Here is an 18,587-nt window from a genome sequence, read left to right on the forward strand (position 1 = left end):
ATGGAATGACCAGAAGCATTATGAGGTCACGTGCTGCTGGACTGAGCATGGGATTGACCAGAAGCAGCATGAGGTCAGTGCTGCTGGACTGAGCATGGAATTGACCAGAAGCATTATGAGGTCACGTGCTGCTGGACTGAGCATGGAATTGGACCAGAAGCATATGAGGTCACGTGCTGCTGGACTGAGCATGGGATTGACCAGAAGCATTATGAGGTCACGTGCTGCTGGACTGAGCATGGAATTGACCAGAAGCATTATGAGGTCACGTGCTGCTGGACTGAGCATGGAATTGACCAGAAGCATTATGAGGTCACGTGCTGCTGGACTGAGCATGGAATTGACCAGAAGCATTATGAGGTCACGTGCTGCTGGACTGAGCATGGAATTGACCAGAAGCATTATGAGGTCAGTGCTGCTGGACTGAGCATGGAATTGACCAGAAGCATTATGAGGTCACGTGCTGCTGGACTGAGCATGGAATTGGACCAGGAAGCATTAGTGAGGTCACGTGCTGCTGGACTGAGCATGGGATTGACCATAAGCATTAATGAGGTCACGTGCTGCTGGACTGAGCATGGAGGAATTGACCAGAAGCATTATGAGGTCACGTGCTGCTGGACTGAGCGATGGAATTGACCAGAAGCTTATGAGGTCACGTGCGGCTGGACTGAGCATGGGATTGACCAGAAGCATTATGAGGTCACGTGCTGCTGGACTGAAGCATGGGATTTGACCAGAAGCATTATGAGGTCACGTGCTGCTGGACTGAGCATGGAAGATTGACCAGAAGCATTATGAGGTCACGTGCTGCTGGGACTGAGCATGGAGTTGACCAGGAAGCATTATGAGGTCACGTGCTGCTGGACTGAGCAATGGAATTGACCAGAAGCATTATGAGGTCACGTGCTGCTGGACTGAGCATGGATTGACCAGAAGCATTATGAGGTCACGTGCTGCTGGACTGAGCATGGGAATTGACCAGAAGCATTATGAGGTCACGTGCTGCTGGACTGAGCATGGAATTGACAGAAGATTATGAGGTCACGTGCTGCTGGACTGAACATGGAATTGACCAGAAGCATTATGAGGTCACGTGCTGCTGACTGAGCATGGGATTGACCAGAAGCATTATGAGGTCACGTGCTGCTGGACTGAGCATGGAATTGACCAGAAGCATTATGAGGTCACGTGCTGCTGGACTGAGCATGGGATTGACCAGAAGCATTATGAGGTCACGTGCTGCTGGACTGAGCATGGAATTGACCAGAAGCATTATGAGGTCACGTGCTGCTGGACTGAGCATGGAATTGACCAGAAGCATTATGAGGTCACGTGCTGCTGGACTGAGCATGGAATGACCAGAAGCATTATGAGGTCACGTGCTGCTGGACTGAGCATGGAATTGACCAGAAGCATTATGAGGTCACGTGCTGCTGGACTGAGCATGGGATTGACCAGAAGCATTATGAGGTCACGTGCTGCTGGACTGAGCATGGAATTGACCAGAAGCATTATGAGGTCACGTGCTGCTGGACTGAGCATGGAATTGACCAGAAGCATTATGAGGTCACGTGCTGCTGGACTGAACATGGAATTGACCAGAAGCATTATGAGGTCACGTGCTGCTGGACTGAACATGGAATTGACCAGAAGCATTATGAGGTCACGTGCTGCTGGACTGAGCATGGAATTGACCAGAAGCATTATGAGGTCACGTGCTGCTGGACTGAGTATGGAATTGACCAGAAGCATTATGAGGTCACGTGCTGCTGGACTGAGCATGGAATTGACCAGAAGCATTATGAGGTCACGTGCTGCTGGACTGAGCAGGGAATTGACCAGAAGCATTATGAGGTCACGTGCTGCTGGACAGCATGGAATTGACCAGAAGCATTATGAGGTCACGTGCTGCTGGACTGAGCAGGGAATTGACCAGAAGCATTATGAGGTCACGTGCTGCTGGACTGAGCATGGAATTGACCAGAAGCATTATGAGGTCACGTGCTGCTGGACTGAGCATGGAATTGACCAGAAGCATTATGAGGTCACGTGCTGCTGGATTGAACATGGAATTGACCAGAAGCATTATGAGGTCACGTGCTGCTGGACTGAACATGGAATTGACCAGAAGCATTATGAGGTCACGTGCTGCTGGACTGAACATGGAATTGACCAGAAGCATTATGAGGTCACGTGCTGCTGGACTGAACATGGAATTGACCAGAAGCATTATGAGGTCACGTGCTGCTAGACTGAACATGGAATTGACCAGAAGCATTATGAGGTTACGTGCTGCTGGACTGAGCATGGAATTGACCAGAACCATTATGAGATCACGTGCTGCTGGACTGAGCATGGAATTGACCAGAAGCATTATGAGGTCACGTGCTGCTGGACTGAACATGGAATTGACCAGAAGCATTATGAGGTCACGTGCTGCTGGACTGAGCATGGAATTGACCAGAAGCATTATGAGGTCACGTGCTGCTGGACTGAACATGGAATTGACCAGAAGCATTATGAGGTCACGTGCTGCTGGACTGAACATGGAATTGACCAGAAGCATTATGAGGTCACGTGCTGCTGGACTGAGCATGGAATTGACCAGAAGCATTATGAGGTCACGTGCTGCTGGACTGAGCATGGAATTGACCAGAAGCATTATTAGGTCACGTGCTGCTGGACTGAGCATGGAATTCACCAGAAGCATTATGAGGTCACGTGCTGCTGGACTGAGCATGGAATTGACCAGAAGCATTATGAGGTCACGTGCTGCAAGACTGAGCATGGAATTGACCAGAAGCATTATGAGGTCACGTGCTGCAGGACTGAGCATGGAATTGACCAGAAGCATTATGAGGTCACGTGCTGCTGGATGGAATTGACCAGATTTTTCTGAATGGGTTATTTTTTGTTTCCTGTTTGTCATGAAACTTAGCCACACACCTAGAGTTATAATGAGTGTTAATATGCGTTTGTTTCAATCTTGGCGAACATTGCGACTGAAAGATTATTTTTCATATTTTCAGTTTAACATTTGAGCTAAACATTTTTCAGCTTAACTTTAGTCTGCCTTCTGACGGGCCATGTTTGGAATTGCTTCTTTTGGCAAATATAGGAATTTATCAGAAAGAAATGCATAAAATGTGTCTTTAACATATTGTCTATCCATTCATTCTTAGACTCTGGTTGGACTTATAATGTATTTCAATACACCAAAGGTAATTGAGTCAGACCTGTTATAATGTTAGCAAAATGCCTCCATTGCTTTAAACCAGAGCCATGACCGACCAGTAAATCATGGTTCCTCTTCGATTTATTTGGGAATGGCCGGGCCAGGATTACAGAACTATTCCTTTACGAGCAATTCCTTTCGCTATTGTAGCAATGTACTGTAGCTAACTTTGGGAAGAGGGTTGAGAAGCTGTTGTGGGGTGACATATGCTTGATGCAACATTTCATCAGATTCTGATGCTAACATATTGTGCAACAGATGGGGTTTAGACATGTATTTTCTCACCTGCCTATTTGTTGCTAGTTGTTGGCCCTGATCTTAGAGAGCCTTTTTATGTCTCTATTTTGGTTTGGTCAGGGTGTGATTTGGGGTGGCCCATTCTATGTTTTGTTTTCTATGTTTTTGTATTTCTATGTTTTGGCCCGGGTACGGTTCTCAATCAGGGACAGCTGTCTATCGTTGTCTCTGATTGGGAACCATACTTAGGCAGCCCTTTTTCCCTCCTGTCAGTGTGGGTAGTTGGTTTATTTAGTGGCCCTGTAGCCCTGTAAGCTTCCCTCCTGTCAGTGTGGGTAGTTGATTTTGTTAGTGGCCCTGTAGCTTCCCTCCTGTCAGTGTGGGTAGTTGGTTTATTTAGTGGCCCTGTAGCCCTGTAGCTTCCCTCCTGTCAGTGTGGGTAGTTGGTTTTGTTAGTGGCCCTGTAGCTTCCCTCCTGTCAGTGTGGGTAGTTGGTTTTGTTAGTGGCCCTGTAGCCCTGTAGCTTCCCTCCTGTCAGTGTGGGTAGTTGGTTTTGTTAGTGGCCCTGTAGCTTCCCTCCTGTCAGTGTGGGTAGTTGGTTTTGTTAGTGGCCCTGTAGCTTCCCTCCTGTCAGTGTGGGTAGTTGGTTTTGTTAGTGGCCCTGTAGCCCTGTAGCTTCCCTCCTGTCAGTGTGGGTAGTTGGTTTTGTTAGTGGCCCTGTAGCTTCCCTCCTGTCAGTGTGGGTAGTTGGTTTTGTTCGTGGCCCTGTAGCCCTGTAGCTTCCCTCCTGTCAGTGTGGGTAGTTGGTTTTGTTAGTGGCCCTGTAGCTTCCCTCCTGTCAGTGTGGGTAGTTGGTTTTGTTCGTGGCCCTGTAGCCCTGTAGCTTCCCTCCTGTCAGTGTGGGTAGTTGGTTTTGTTAGTGGCCCTGTAGCTTCCCTCCTGTCAGTGTGGGTAGTTGGTTTTGTTAGTGGCCCTGTAGCCCTGTAAGCTTCCCTCCTGTCAGTGTGGGTAGTTGGTTTTGTTAGTGACCCTGTAGCCCTGTAGCTTCCCTCCTGTCAGTGTGGGTAGTTGGTTTTGTTAGTGGCCCTGTAGCTTCCCTCCTGTCAGTGTGGGTAGTTGGTTTTGTTAGTGGCCCTGTAAGCTTCCCTCCTGTCAGTGTGGGTAGTTGGTTTTGTTAGTGGCCCTGTAGCTTCCCTCCTGTCAGTGTGGGTAGTTGGTTTTGTTAGTGGCCCTGTAGCCCTGTAAGCTTCCCTCCTGTCAGTGTGGGTAGTTGGTTTTGTTAGTGACCCTGTAGCCTTGTAGCTTCCCTCCTGTCAGTGTGGGTAGTTGGTTTTGTTAGTGGCCCTGTAGCTTCCCTCCTGTCAGTGTGGGTAGTTGGTTTTGTTAGTGGCCCTGTAAGCTTCCCTCCTGTCAGTGTGGGTAGTTGGTTTTGTTAGTGGCCCTGTAGCTTCCCTCTTGTCAGTGTGGGTAGTTGGTTTTGTTAGTGGCCCTGTAGCCCTGTAGCTTCCCTCCTGTCAGTGTGGGTAGTTGGTTTTGTTAGTGGCCCTGTAAGCTTCCCTCCTGTCAGTGTGGGTAGTTGGTTTTGTTAGTGACCCTGTAGCCCTGTAGCTTCCCTCCTGTCAGTGTGGGTAGTTGGTTTTGTTAGTGACCCTGTAGCTTCCCTCCTGTCAGTGTGGGTAGTTGGTTTTGTTAGTGGCCCTGTAGCTTTCCTCCTGTCAGTGTGGGTAGTTGGTTTATTTAGTGGCCCTGTAGCCCTGTAAGCTTCCCTCCTGTCAGTGTGGGTAGTTGGTTTATTTAGTGGCCCTGTAGCCCTGTAAGCTTCCCTCCTCTCAGTGTGGGTAGTTGATTTTGTTCGTGGCCCTGTAGCCCTGTAGCTTCCCTCCTGTCAGTGTGGGTAGTTGATTTTGTTAGTGACCCTGTAGCCCTGTAGCTTCCCTCCTGTCAGTGTGGGTAGTTGATTTTGTTAGTGACCCTGTAGCCCTGTAAGCTTCCCTCCTGTCAGTGTGGGTAGTTGATTTTGTTAGTGGCCCTGTAGCCCTGTAAGCTTCCCTCCTGTCAGTGTGGGTAGTTGATTTTGTTAGTGACCCTGTAGCTTCCCTCCTGTCAGTGTGGGTAGTTGATTTTGTTAGTGGCCCTGTAGCCCTGTAGCTTCCCTCCTGTCAGTGTGGGTAGTTGATTTTGTTAGTGACCCTGTAGCTTCCCCCCTGTCAGTGTGGGTAGTTGATTTTGTTAGTGGCCCTGTAGCCCTGTAGCTTCCCTCCTGTCAGTGTGGGTAGTTGATTTTGTTAGTGACCCTGTAGCTTCCCCCCTGTCAGTGTGGGTAGTTGATTTTGTTAGTGACCCTGTAGCCCTGTAGCTTCCCTCCTGTCAGTGTGGGTAGTTGATTTTGTTAGTGACCCTGTAGCCCTGTAAGCTTCCCTCCTGTCAGTGTGGGTAGTTGATTTTGTTAGTGGCCCTGTAGCCCTGTAAGCTTCCCTCCTGTCAGTGTGGGTAGTTGATTTTGTTAGTGACCCTGTAGCTTCCCTCCTGTCAGTGTGGGTAGTTGATTTTGTTCGTGGCCCTGTAGCCCTGTAGCTTCCCTCCTGTCAGTGTGGGTAGTTGATTTTGTTAGTGACCCTGTAGCCCTGTAGCTTCCCTCCTGTCAGTGTGGGTAGTTGATTTTGTTAGTGACCCTGTAGCTTCCCTCCTGTCAGTGTGGGTAGTTGGTTTTGTTAGTGACCCTGTAGCTTCCCTCCTGTCAGTGTGGGTAGTTGGTTTTGTTAGTGACCCTGTAGCTTCCCTCCTGTCAGTGTGGGTAGTTGGTTTTGTTAGTGACCCTGTAGCTTCCCTCCTGTCAGTGTGGGTAGTTGGTTTTGTTAGTGACCCTGTAGCTTCCCTCCTGTCAGTGTGGGTAGTTGGTTTTGTTAGTGACCCTGTAGTTTCCCTCCTGTCAGTGTGGGTAGTTGGTTTTGTTAGTGACCCTGTAGTTTCCCTCCTGTCAGTGTGGGTAGTTGGTTTTGTTAGTGACCCTGTAGCTTCCCTCCTGTCAGTGTGGGTAGTTGGTTTTGTTAGTGACCCTGTAGCTTCCCTCCTGTCAGTGTGGGTAGTTGGTTTTGTTAGTGACCCTGTAGTTTCCCTCCTGTCAGTGTGGGTAGTTGGTTTTGTTAGTGACCCTGTAGCTTCCCTCCTGTCAGTGTGGGTAGTTGGTTTTGTTAGTGACCCTGTAGCTTCCCTCCTGTCAGTGTGGGTAGTTGGTTTTGTTAGTGACCCTGTAGCTTCCCTCCTGTCAGTGTGGGTAGTTGGTTTTGTTAGTGACCCTGTAGTTTCCCTCCTGTCAGTGTGGGTAGTTGGTTTTGTTAGTGACCCTGTAGCTTCCCTCCTGTCAGTGTGGGTAGTTGGTTTTGTTAGTGACCCTGTAGTTTCCCTCCTGTCAGTGTGGGTAGTTGGTTTTGTTAGTGACCCTGTAGCTTCCCTCCTGTCAGTGTGGGTAGTTGGTTTTGTTAGTGACCCTGTAGTTTCCCTCCTGTCAGTGTGGGTAGTTGGTTTTGTTAGTGACCCTGTAGCTTCCCTCCTGTCAGTGTGGGTAGTTGGTTTTGTTAGTGACCCTGTAGTTTCCCTCCTGTCAGTGTGGGTAGTTGGTTTTGTTAGTGACCCTGTAGCTTCCCTCCTGTCAGTGTGGGTAGTTGATTTTGTTAGTGACCCTGTAGTTTCCCTCCTTTCAGTGTGGGTAGTTGGTTTTGTTAGTGACCCTGTAGCTTCCCTCCTGTCAGTGTGGGTAGTTGATTTTGTTAGTGACCCTGTAGCTTCCCTCCTGTCAGTGTGGGTAGTTGGTTTTGTTAGTGACCCTGTAGCTTCCCTCCTGTCAGTGTGGGTAGTTGGTTTTGTTAGTGGCCCTGTAGCCTTGTAGCTTCCCTCCTGTCAGTGTGGGTAGTTGGTTTTGTTAGTGGCCCTGTAGCCTTGTAGCTTCCCTCCTGTCAGTGTGGGTAGTTGGTTTTGTTAGTGGCCCTGTAGCCTTGTAGCTTCCCTCCTGTCAGTGTGGGTAGTTGGTTTTGTTAGTGACCCTGTAGCTTCCCTCCTGTCAGTGTGGGTAGTTGGTTTTGTTAGTGGCCCTGTAGCCTTGTAGCTTCCCTCCTGTCAGTGTGGGTAGTTGGTTTTGTTAGTGGCCCTGTAGCCCTGTAGCTTCCCTCCTGTCAGTGTGGGTAGTTGATTTTGTTAGTGACCCTGTAGCCCTGTAGCTTCCCTCCTGTCAGTGTGGGTAGTTGGTTTTGTTAGTGGCCCTGTAGCCCTGTAGCTTCCCTCCTGTCAGTGTGGGTAGTTGGTTTTGTTAGTGGCCCTGTAGCTTCCCTCCTGTCAGTGTGGGTAGTTGGTTTTGTTAGTGACCCTGTAGTTTCCCTCCTGTCAGTGTGGGTAGTTGGTTTTGTTAGTGACCCTGTAGCTTCCCTCCTGTCAGTGTGGGTAGTTGGTTTTGTTAGTGACCCTGTAGTTTCCCTCCTGTCAGTGTGGGTAGTTGGTTTTGTTAGTGACCCTGTAGCTTCCCTCCTGTCAGTGTGGGTAGTTGATTTTGTTAGTGACCCTGTAGTTTCCCTCCTTTCAGTGTGGGTAGTTGGTTTTGTTAGTGACCCTGTAGCTTCCCTCCTGTCAGTGTGGGTAGTTGATTTTGTTAGTGACCCTGTAGCTTCCCTCCTGTCAGTGTGGGTAGTTGGTTTTGTTAGTGACCCTGTAGCTTCCCTCCTGTCAGTGTGGGTAGTTGGTTTTGTTAGTGGCCCTGTAGCCTTGTAGCTTCCCTCCTGTCAGTGTGGGTAGTTGGTTTTGTTAGTGGCCCTGTAGCCTTGTAGCTTCCCTCCTGTCAGTGTGGGTAGTTGGTTTTGTTAGTGGCCCTGTAGCCTTGTAGCTTCCCTCCTGTCAGTGTGGGTAGTTGGTTTTGTTAGTGACCCTGTAGCTTCCCTCCTGTCAGTGTGGGTAGTTGGTTTTGTTAGTGGCCCTGTAGCCTTGTAGCTTCCCTCCTGTCAGTGTGGGTAGTTGGTTTTGTTAGTGGCCCTGTAGCCCTGTAGCTTCCCTCCTGTCAGTGTGGGTAGTTGATTTTGTTCGTGGCCCAGTAGCCCTGTAGCTTCCCTCCTGTCAGTGTGGGTAGTTGGTTTTGTTAGTGACCCTGTAGCCCTGTAGCTTCCCTCCTGTCAGTGTGGGTAGTTGGTTTTGTTAGTGACCCTGTAGCTTCCCTCCTGTCAGTGTGGGTAGTTGGTTTTGTTCGTGGCCCTGTAGCCCTGTAGCTTCCCTCCTGTCAGTGTGGGTAGTTGATTTTGTTCGTGACCCTGTAGCCCTGTAGCTTCCCTCCTGTCAGTGTGGGTAGTTGATTTTGTTCGTGGCCCTGTAGCCCTGTAGCTTCCCTCCTGTCAGTGTGGGTAGTTGATTTTGTTAGTGACCCTGTAGCCCTGTAGCTTCCCTCCTGTCAGTGTGGGTAGTTGGTTTTGTTCGTGGCCCTGTAGCCTTGTAGCTTCCCTCCTGTCAGTGTGGGTAGTTGATTTTGTTAGTGACCCTGTAGCCCTGTAGCTTCCCTCCTGTCAGTGTGGGTAGTTGGTTTTGTTAGTGACCCTGTAGCTTCCCTCCTGTCAGTGTGGGTAGTTGGTTTTGTTAGTGACCCTGTAGCCCTGTAGCTTCCCTCCTGTCAGTGTGGGTAGTTGATTTTGTTAGTGACCCTGTAGCTTCCCTCCTGTCAGTGTGGGTAGTTGGTTTTGTTCGTGGCCCTGTAGCCCTGTAGCTTCCCTCCTGTCAGTGTGGGTAGTTGATTTTGTTAGTGACCCTGTAGCCCTGTAGCTTCCCTCCTGTCAGTGTGGGTAGTTGATTTTGTTCGTGGCCCTGTAGCCCTGTAGCTTCCCTCCTGTCAGTGTGGGTAGTTGATTTTGTTAGTGACCCTGTAGCCCTGTAGCTTCCCTCCTGTCAGTGTGGGTAGTTGGTTTTGTTCGTGGCCCTGTAGCCTTGTAGCTTCCCTCCTGTCAGTGTGGGTAGTTGATTTTGTTAGTGACCCTGTAGCCCTGTAGCTTCCCTCCTGTCAGTGTGGGTAGTTGGTTTTGTTAGTGACCCTGTAGCTTCCCTCCTGTCAGTGTGGGTAGTTGGTTTTGTTAGTGACCCTGTAGCTTCCCTCCTGTCAGTGTGGGTAGTTGATTTTGTTAGTGGCCCTGTAGCTTCCCTCCTGTCAGTGTGGGTAGTTGATTTTGTTCGTGGCCCTGTAGCCCTGTAGCTTCCCTCCTGTCAGTGTGGGTAGTTGGTTTTGTTAGTGACCCTGTAGCTTCCCTCCTGTCAGTGTGGGTAGTTGGTTTTGTTAGTGGCCCTGTAGCTTCCCTCCTGTCAGTGTGGGTAGTTGGTTTTGTTAGTGACCCTGTAGCTTCCCTCCTGTCAGTGTGGGTAGTTGGTTTTGTTAGTGGCCCTGTAGCTTCCCTCCTGTCAGTGTGGGTAGTTGGTTTTGTTAGTGACCCTGTAGCTTCCCTCCTGTCAGTGTGGGTAGTTGGTTTTGTTAGTGGCCCTGTAGCTTCCCTCCTGTCAGTGTGGGTAGTTGGTTTTGTTAGTGGCCCTGTAGCTTCCCTCCTGTCAGTGTGGGTAGTTGGTTTTGTTAGTGACCCTGTAGCTTCCCTCCTGTCAGTGTGGGTAGTTGATTTTGTTAGTGACCCTGTAGCTTCCCTCCTGTCAGTGTGGGTAGTTGGTTTTGTTAGTGACCCTGTAGCTTCCCTCCTGTCAGTGTGGGTAGTTGGTTTATTTAGTGGCCCTGTAGCCCTGTAGCTTCCCTCCTGTCAGTGTGGGTAGTTGGTTTTGTTAGTGGCCCTGTAGCTTCCCTCCTGTCAGTGTGGGTAGTTGGTTTTGTTAGTGACCCTGTAGCTTCCCTCCTGTCAGTGTGGGTAGTTGGTTTTGTTAGTGACCCTGTAGCTTCCCTCCTGTCAGTGTGGGTAGTTGATTTTGTTAGTGACCCTGTAGCTTCCCTCCTGTCAGTGTGGGTAGTTGGTTTTGTTAGTGACCCTGTAGCTTCCCTCCTGTCAGTGTGGGTAGTTGGTTTATTTAGTGGCCCTGTAGCCCTGTAGCTTCCCTCCTGTCAGTGTGGGTAGTTGGTTTTGTTAGTGGCCCTGTAGCTTCCCTCCTGTCAGTGTGGGTAGTTGGTTTTGTTAGTGACCCTGTAGCTTCCCTCCTGTCAGTGTGGGTAGTTGGTTTTGTTAGTGACCCTGTAGCTTCCCTCCTGTCAGTGTGGGTAGTTGGTTTATTTAGTGGCCCTGTAGCCCTGTAGCTTCCCTCCTGTCAGTGTGGGTAGTTGGTTTTGTTAGTGGCCCTGTAGCTTCCCTCCTGTCAGTGTGGGTAGTTGGTTTTGTTAGTGACCCTGTAGCTTCCCTCCTGTCAGTGTGGGTAGTTGGTTTATTTAGTGGCCCTGTAGCCCTGTAGCTTCCCTCCTGTCAGTGTGGGTAGTTGGTTTTGTTAGTGGCCCTGTAGCTTCCCTCCTGTCAGTGTGGGTAGTTGGTTTTGTTAGTGGCCCTGTAGCTTCCCTCCTGTCAGTGTGGGTAGTTGGTTTTGTTAGTGACCCTGTAGCCCTGTAGCTTCCCTCCTGTCAGTGTGGGTAGTTGGTTTTGTTAGTGGCCCTGTAGCTTCCCTCCTGTCAGTGTGGGTAGTTGGTTTTGTTAGTGACCCTGTAGCCTTGTAGCTTCCCTCCTGTCAGTGTGGGTAGTTGGTTTTGTTAGTGGCCCTGTAGCTTCCCTCCTGTCAGTGTGGGTAGTTGGTTTTGTTAGTGACCCTGTAGCCCTGTAGCTTCCCTCCTGTCAGTGTGGGTAGTTGGTTTTGTTAGTGGCCCTGTAGCTTCCCTCCTGTCAGTGTGGGTAGTTGGTTTTGTTAGTGACCCTGTAGCTTCCCTCCTGTCAGTGTGGGTAGTTGATTTTGTTAGTGACCCTGTAGCTTCCCTCCTGTCAGTGTGGGTAGTTGATTTTGTTAGTGACCCTGTAGCTTCCCTCCTGTCAGTGTGGGTAGTTGATTTTGTTAGTGACCCTGTAGCTTCCCTCCTGTCAGTGTGGGTAGTTGGTTTTGTTAGTGACCCTGTAGTTTCACGGTTGTTTTCCTCGTTTGTTGTTTTTGTCGGCGACATTTCAAATAAAAGGTAAAATGTACGCTCGCCACGCTGCACCTTGGTCCTCGTCCAGCAACGACCGTGACAGGCCACCTGACATGGAGCATGTGCTTGTTATTACATATATTCTCTATTCTGTAGTGAACTGAATATGAAATGTTGGTTTCTCTTCTAATATGTAAAGAGCTATTTTCAAGTGGATTTGTAAACATTGTGATATGCTGTGAAATGGTTTGATGTGCACATTAACTGTTATACTGTATTAACCCATCCTGTTCATTCTCCAAACAAATCCATCTGATGAATATAGCTCTACCATTAATCCCTCTGTCCGTTATCATCTGTTATCAGATCATACTCTTGGACGTGGCAGAAATCCAATCCAATAAAAACTCCTAGACGTAATCATAGACAATACACATGTAATCTCTCGTGGCAGACAGTCCAGATCGCTAGTGCACGCACAAGATTCGATTCTGTTTTTGGAGATTTATTGATACGAGACAGAAATGTGTCTCCTGCTTTTTACCCAAAACCCCTCCGAGATAAACACACAGAAGGCTGGAGAGTCTGGAGACGACATGTGGTAAATACATTTACTGTATACAAATGAAGTGTGAAAACGGTGACTGGTTGCAGAGAACGAGCAATGGAAAGTATGACAGTTTCTGTTTCTGCCAGTAAACTTTATGATTAGGTTTTCAATGTGTTCTTCACAGACAGCAGTTTCTCTCTTAAGAGGAAATGTGGTTCTAGGGTCGTGGGCCAAAACGACACCATATTCCCTATGTAGTGCACTGCTTTTAACCAGATCCCTATTGACCCTGGTCAAAAGTAGTGCACTACATTGGGGAATAGGGGGCCGTTTGGGATGCAAGTCCCCTAGTCTGGTTCCAGAATAATTAGCTGAAAGCCAGATGGTACACAAGCACAACAATAATATTATCTGCACTCGACTGCAATATGTTTTCTATCAAACTGTTTGACAGAATAAATCCTTTTAATTTTAATCGCATAGCCGTTATGTTTGTCTGTTGTTGTTTTAACTGAAGTGTGTAATTATTATATTAATTCACAGTGATTGATATTCAACATATTCTACTCTGTCCTCAGTAGCAGTACATAGACAATCAAAATATATATTTCTCCTTTATTTAACCAGGTAGGCTAGTTGAGAACAAGTTCTCATTTACAACTGTGACCTGGTCAAGAATAAAGCAAAGCAGTGTGACACAAACAAACAACAACACAGAGTTACACATGGAGTAAACAAACGTACAGTCAATAACACAATAGGGGAAAAAAAGACTGTATATGTTGTGTGCAAATGGCGTTTCAACTGTTCTGCCTGCGGCTATGGATCCCTGACCAGTTCACCGGACGTGCTCCCTGATGTATGTAATTATTATAGTAATTCACAGTGCATTGACATTCAACATATTCTACTCTGTCTGCAGTAGCAGTACATAGACATTCATTTAAAAAAACAAATATAACAACACAAATCCAACTTTTGTCAGTGGTTTAAATTGAAACAAACATAGTTTTTTACATATTGGGCAGGTGTGCCAATGTGTCAGAAGATAACTCCAAACGTTGGATATGAATGTCGTTATTGAACCGGTGGTTACATTCACTGAGAGGTATATGGGGTTTAACAGTTTAACGTTGTATCACCAATATACACTGAGTGTACAAAACATTAAGAACACGTTCCTAATATTGAGAGAGCAAATACTAATAATATCAATAAATCAAATATATTTATAAAGCCCTTTTTTTTAAACTTTTTTAAAATATTTTTTTTTACATCAGCCGATGTCACAAAGTGCTGTACAGAAACCCAGCCCTAAAAACCCCAAACAGCAAGCAATGCAGGTGTAGAAGCACGGTGGCTAGGAAAAACTCTCTAGAAAGGCCAGAACCTAGGAAGAAACCTAGAGAGGAACCAGGCTCTGAGGGGTGGACAGTCCTCTTCTGTGCCAGTTGGAGATTATAACAGAACATGGCCATGATGTTCAAAAGATCATAGATTACCAGCAGGTTCAAATAATAATAATCACAGTGGTTGTCGAGGGTGCAACAAGTCAGCACCTCAGGAGTAAATGTCAGTTGGCTTTTTATAGCCGAGCGTTCAGAGTTAGAGACAGCAGGTGCGATAGAGATAGAGACTCGAAAACAGCAGTTCTGGGACAGGTAGCATGTCCGTGGACAGGTCACAGTTCCATAGCCGCAGGCAGAACAGTTGAAACTGGAGCAGCAGCACGGTCAGGTGGACTGGGGACAGCAAGGAGTCATCAGGCCAGATAGTCCTGAGGCATGGTCCCAGGTCCTCCGGGAGGGGAGGGAGAGAGAATTAGAGGGAGCTTAAATTCACACAGGACACCGGATAAGACAGGAAAAATACACCAGATTTAACAGACTGACCCTAGCCCCATGACTCATAAACTATTGCAGCATAGATACTGGAGGCTGAGACAGGAGGGGTCGGGAGACGCTGTGGCCCTGTCCGACCTGTGCCAAAACACAGCCCCCACACCACTAGAGGGATATCTTCAACCACCAACTTACCATCCTGAGACAAGGCCGAGTATAACCCACAAAGATCTCCCCCACGGCACGAACCCGAGGGGGCGCCAACCTGGACAGGAAGATCACATCAGTGACTCAACCCACTCAAGTGACGCACCCCTCCTAGGGAAGGCATGGAAGAGCACCAGTAAGCCAGTGACTCAGCCCCTGTAATAGGGTTAGAGGCAGAGAACCCAGTGGAGAGAGGGGAACCGGCCAGGCAGAGACAGCAAGGGCGGTTCGTCGCTCCAGTGCCTTTCCGTTCACCTTCGCACCCCTGGGCCAGACTACACTCAATCATAGGACCTACTGAAGAGATGAGTCTTCAATAAAGACTTAAAGGTCGAGACTGAGTCTGCGTTTCTCACATGGATAGGTAGACCATTTCATAAAGATGGAGCTCTATAGGAGAAAACCCTGCCTCCAGCTGTTTGCTTAGAAATTCCAGGGACAATAAGGAGGCCTGCGTCTTGTGACCGTAGCGTACGTGTAGGTATGTACGGCAGGACCAAATCGGAGAGATAGGAGCAAGCCCATGTAATGCATTGTAGGTTAGCAGTAAAACCTTGAAATCAGCCCTTGCCATAACAGGAAGCCAGTGTAGAGAGGCTAGCACTGGAGTAATATGATCAAAAATGTTGGTTCTAGTCAAGACTCTAGCAGCCGTGTTTAGCACTCACTGAAGTTTATTTAGTTCGCTATCCAGGTAGCCGGAAAGTAGAGCATTGCAGTAGTCTAATCTAGAAGGGACAAAAGCATGGACAAGCTTTTCTGCATCATTTTTGGACAAAAAGTTGAAGATTTTTGCAATGTTACAAAGATGGAAAAAAGCTGTCCTTGAAAAATTCTTGATATGTTCGTCAAAAAGAGAGATCAGGGTCCAGAGTAACACTGAGGCCCTTCACAGTTTTATTTGAGACGACTGTACAACCATCAAGATTAAATGTCTGATCCAACAAAAGAGCTCTTTGTTTCTTGGGACCTAGAACTAGAATCTCTGTTTTGTCCAAATTTAAAAGTAAAACAGTTGCCGCCATCCACTTCCTTATGTCTGAAACACAGGCTTCCAGCGAGGGCAATTTTGGGGCTTCACCATGTTTCATAGAAATCTACAGCTGTGTATCGTCCGCATTGCAGTGAAAGTTAACATTATGTTTCCGAATGACATCACCAAGAGGTAGAATATATGGTGAAAACAATAGTGGTCCTAAAACGGAACCTTGAGGAACACCGAAGAGCCTCGGTCTGCATGTCAATCTCTCCTGTCTCAAAGTGGAGGAGAGATCGACTTCATCACTACTTGTATTTGTGAGAGGTATTGACATGTTGAAAGCACCGAGCTGTCTGTTTAAACGACTACCACACAGCTCGGACACCCCATGCGTACCCCCACAAGACATGCCACCAGAGGTCTCTTCACAGTCCCCAAGTCCAGAACAGACTATGGGAGGCACACGGTACTACATAGAGCCATGAATACATGGAACTCTATTCCACATCAGGTAACTGATACAGCAGTAGAATCAGATAAAAAATAACAGATAAAAATACACCTTATGGAACAGCGGAGACTGTGAAGCAACACAAACATAGGCCAAGACACATGCATACACACACACACACGATAACAATCACACTATACACATATGTAAACATGGATTTTGTGTTGTAGGTATGTGGTAGTGGAGTAGGGGCCTGAGGGCACACACTTAATGTGTTGGGAAATCTGTTATGAATGTATTGTTGTATAATTGTATAACTGCCTTCATTTTGCTGGATCCCAGGAAGAGTAGCTGCTGCCTTGGCAAGAACTAATGGGGATCCATAATAAACACCAGAAAGAGTAGCTGCTGCCTTGGCAGGAACTAATGGGGATCCATAATAAACCCCAGAAAGAGTAGCTGCTGCCTTGGCAGGAACTAATGGGGATCCATAATAAACCCCAGGAAGAGTAGCTGCTGCCTTGGCAGGAACTAATGGTGATCCATAATAAACCCCAGGAAGAGTAGCTGCTGCCTTGGCAGGAACTAATGGGGATCCATAATAAACACCAGAAAGAGTAGCTGCTGCCTTGGCAGGAACTAATGGTGATCCATAATAAACCCCAGGAAGAGTAGCTGCTGCCTTGGCAGGAACTAATGGGGATCCATAATAAATCCCAGCAAGAGTAGCTGATGCCTTGGCAGGAACTAATGGGGATCCATAATAAACCCCAGGAAGAGTAGCTGCTGCCTTGGCAGGAACTAATGGGGATCCATAATAAACCCCAAGAAGAGTAGCTGATGCCTTGGCAGGAACTAATGGGGATCCATAATAAACCCCAGGAAGAGTAGCTGCTGCCTTGGCAGGAACTAATGGGGATCCATAATAAACCCCAAGAAGAGTAGCTGCTGCCTTGGCAGGAACTAATGAGGATCCATAATAAACCCCAGGAAGAGTAGCTGCTGCCTTGGCAGGAACTAATGGGGATCCATAATAAACCCCAGGAAGAGTAGCTGCTGCCTTGTCAGGAACTAATGGGGATCCATAATAAACCCCAAGAAGAGTAGCTGCTGCCTTGGCAGGAACTAATGGGGATCCATAACAAATACAAATACAAATACAAAATACAAATACAAATACATACAGTTGTGTCCAGTTGGCTGGATGTCCTTTGGGTGGTGGACCATTCTTCATACACACAGGAAACTATTGAGGGGGAAAAACCCAGCATCGTTTCAGTTCTTGCCACAAACCGGTGCGCATGTCATCTACTAACATACCCCGTTCAAAGGATATTCAACCTTTTGTCTTGCTCGTTCACCTTAAATCCTTCTTTAACCCGTCTCCTCCCCTTCACCTACACTGATTGAAGTGGATTTAGTGACATTCTCTCTGTCTGTGTTCCAGAGTTAAGGAGTAGTGTCTGTGGTAACATTCTGTCTGTGTTCCAGATTTAAGGAGTAGTGTCTGTGGTAACACTCTGTCTGTGTTCCAGAGTTAAGGAGTAGTGTCTGTGGTAACACTCTGTCTGTCTGTGTTCCAGAGTTAAGGAGTAGTGTCTGTGGTAACACTCTGTCTGTGTTCCAGAGTTAAGGAGTAGTGTCTGTGGTAACATTCTGTCTGTGTTCCAGATTTAAGGAGTAGTGTCTGTGGTAACACTCTGTCTGTCTGTGTTCCAGAGTTAAGGAGTAGTGTCTGTGGTAACACTCTGTCTGTCTGTGTTCCAGAGTTAAGGAGTAGTGTCTGTGGTAACACTCTGTCTGTCTGTGTTCCAGAGTTAAGGAGTAGTGTCTGTGGTAACACTCTGTCTGTCTGTGTTCCAGATTTAAGGAGTAGTGTCTGTGGTAACACTCTGTCTGTCTGTGTTCCAGAGTTAAGGAGTAGTGTCTGTGGTAACACTCTGTCTGTGTTCCAGAGTTAAGGAGTAGTGTCTGTGGTAACACTCTGTCTGTGTTCCAGAGTTAAGGAGTAGTGTCTGTGGTAACACTCTGTCTGTGTTCCAGAGTTAAGGAACAGTGTCTGTGGTAACACTCTGTCTGTGTTCCAGAGTTAAGGAGTAGTGTCTGTGGTAACACTCTGTCTGTGTTCCAGAGTTAAGGAGTAGTGTCTGTGGTAACACTCTGTCTGTGTTCCAGAGTTAAGGAGTAGTGTCTGTGGTAACACTCTCTCTGTGTCTGTGTTCCAGAGTTAAGGAGTAGTGTCTGTGGTAACATTCTGTCTGTGTTCCAGAGTTAAGGAACAGTGTCTGTGGTAACACTCTGTCTGTGTTCCAGAGTTAAGGAGTAGTGTCTGTGGTAACACTCTGTCTGTGTTCCAGAGTTAAGGAGTAGTGTCTGTGGTAACATTCTGTCTGTGTTCCAGAGTTAAGGAGTAGTGTCTGTGGTAACATTCTGTCTGTGTTCCAGAATTAAGTAATAGTGTCTGTGGTAACACTCTCTCTGTGTCTGTGTTCCAGAGTTAAGGAGCAGCGCCTGTGGGAACCCTGGTGTTCCACCTAAAGGCATCCTAAACGGAACACAGTTCACTATCGGGAACACGATCCGCTACAGGTGTGTGACGGGCTACGTGTTGGACGGTCGCTCACTCCTTACCTGTGTCCTCAACACAGGCAATATGGCCGTCTGGGATTTCCCCGTCCCCATCTGCAGAGGTGAGACTCGCTTTAATAACACGGGGTGTGTCCCCAATGGCATAGTGAAATACTAGTAACTACACCCCTATAGGCCCTGGTCTTAAGTAGTGCACTATAAAGGGGAATAAGGTGAAATTTGGGACCACAAAACATGATTCCTTCATATTGACACAGTGGGATTGGCCCATGGGCGTTTATTTCTTTCTTGATTGGCTCTTGAATCAAGTCCAGTCTAGTTTTCGATTTGTCTTGTTTGACGTTGTGAACTAGGATGAAATTCCAGCACACTATTGAATCTGGGTTGTTCCACAGAACATATAATGGTTCTCTAATACTGTCGCTGTTCTCTGGTCGCT

General features: G+C 47.5%; 1 protein-coding gene across 1 annotated transcript in view; it reads left to right on the top strand.

The window, feature by feature from the left end:
* The window catches only part of LOC120042800 (CUB and sushi domain-containing protein 3-like), a gene marked incomplete at both ends in the record, with an annotated part of 88,387 nt that extends 70,138 nt beyond the window's left edge, over positions 1 to 18,249 (top strand). The window contains 2 exons of the mRNA XM_038987608.1: positions 17,785 to 17,805; positions 18,055 to 18,249. Coding sequence (XP_038843536.1) covers positions 17,785 to 17,805; positions 18,055 to 18,249 — 216 coding nt within the window. The remainder of the gene's footprint in view (positions 1 to 17,784; positions 17,806 to 18,054) is intronic.
* Positions 18,250 to 18,587: the final 338 nt, after the last annotated feature.

Source organism: Salvelinus namaycush, unplaced genomic scaffold (genome assembly GCF_016432855.1).
Source record: "Salvelinus namaycush isolate Seneca unplaced genomic scaffold, SaNama_1.0 Scaffold782, whole genome shotgun sequence".
Taxonomy (NCBI): domain Eukaryota; kingdom Metazoa; phylum Chordata; class Actinopteri; order Salmoniformes; family Salmonidae; genus Salvelinus; species Salvelinus namaycush.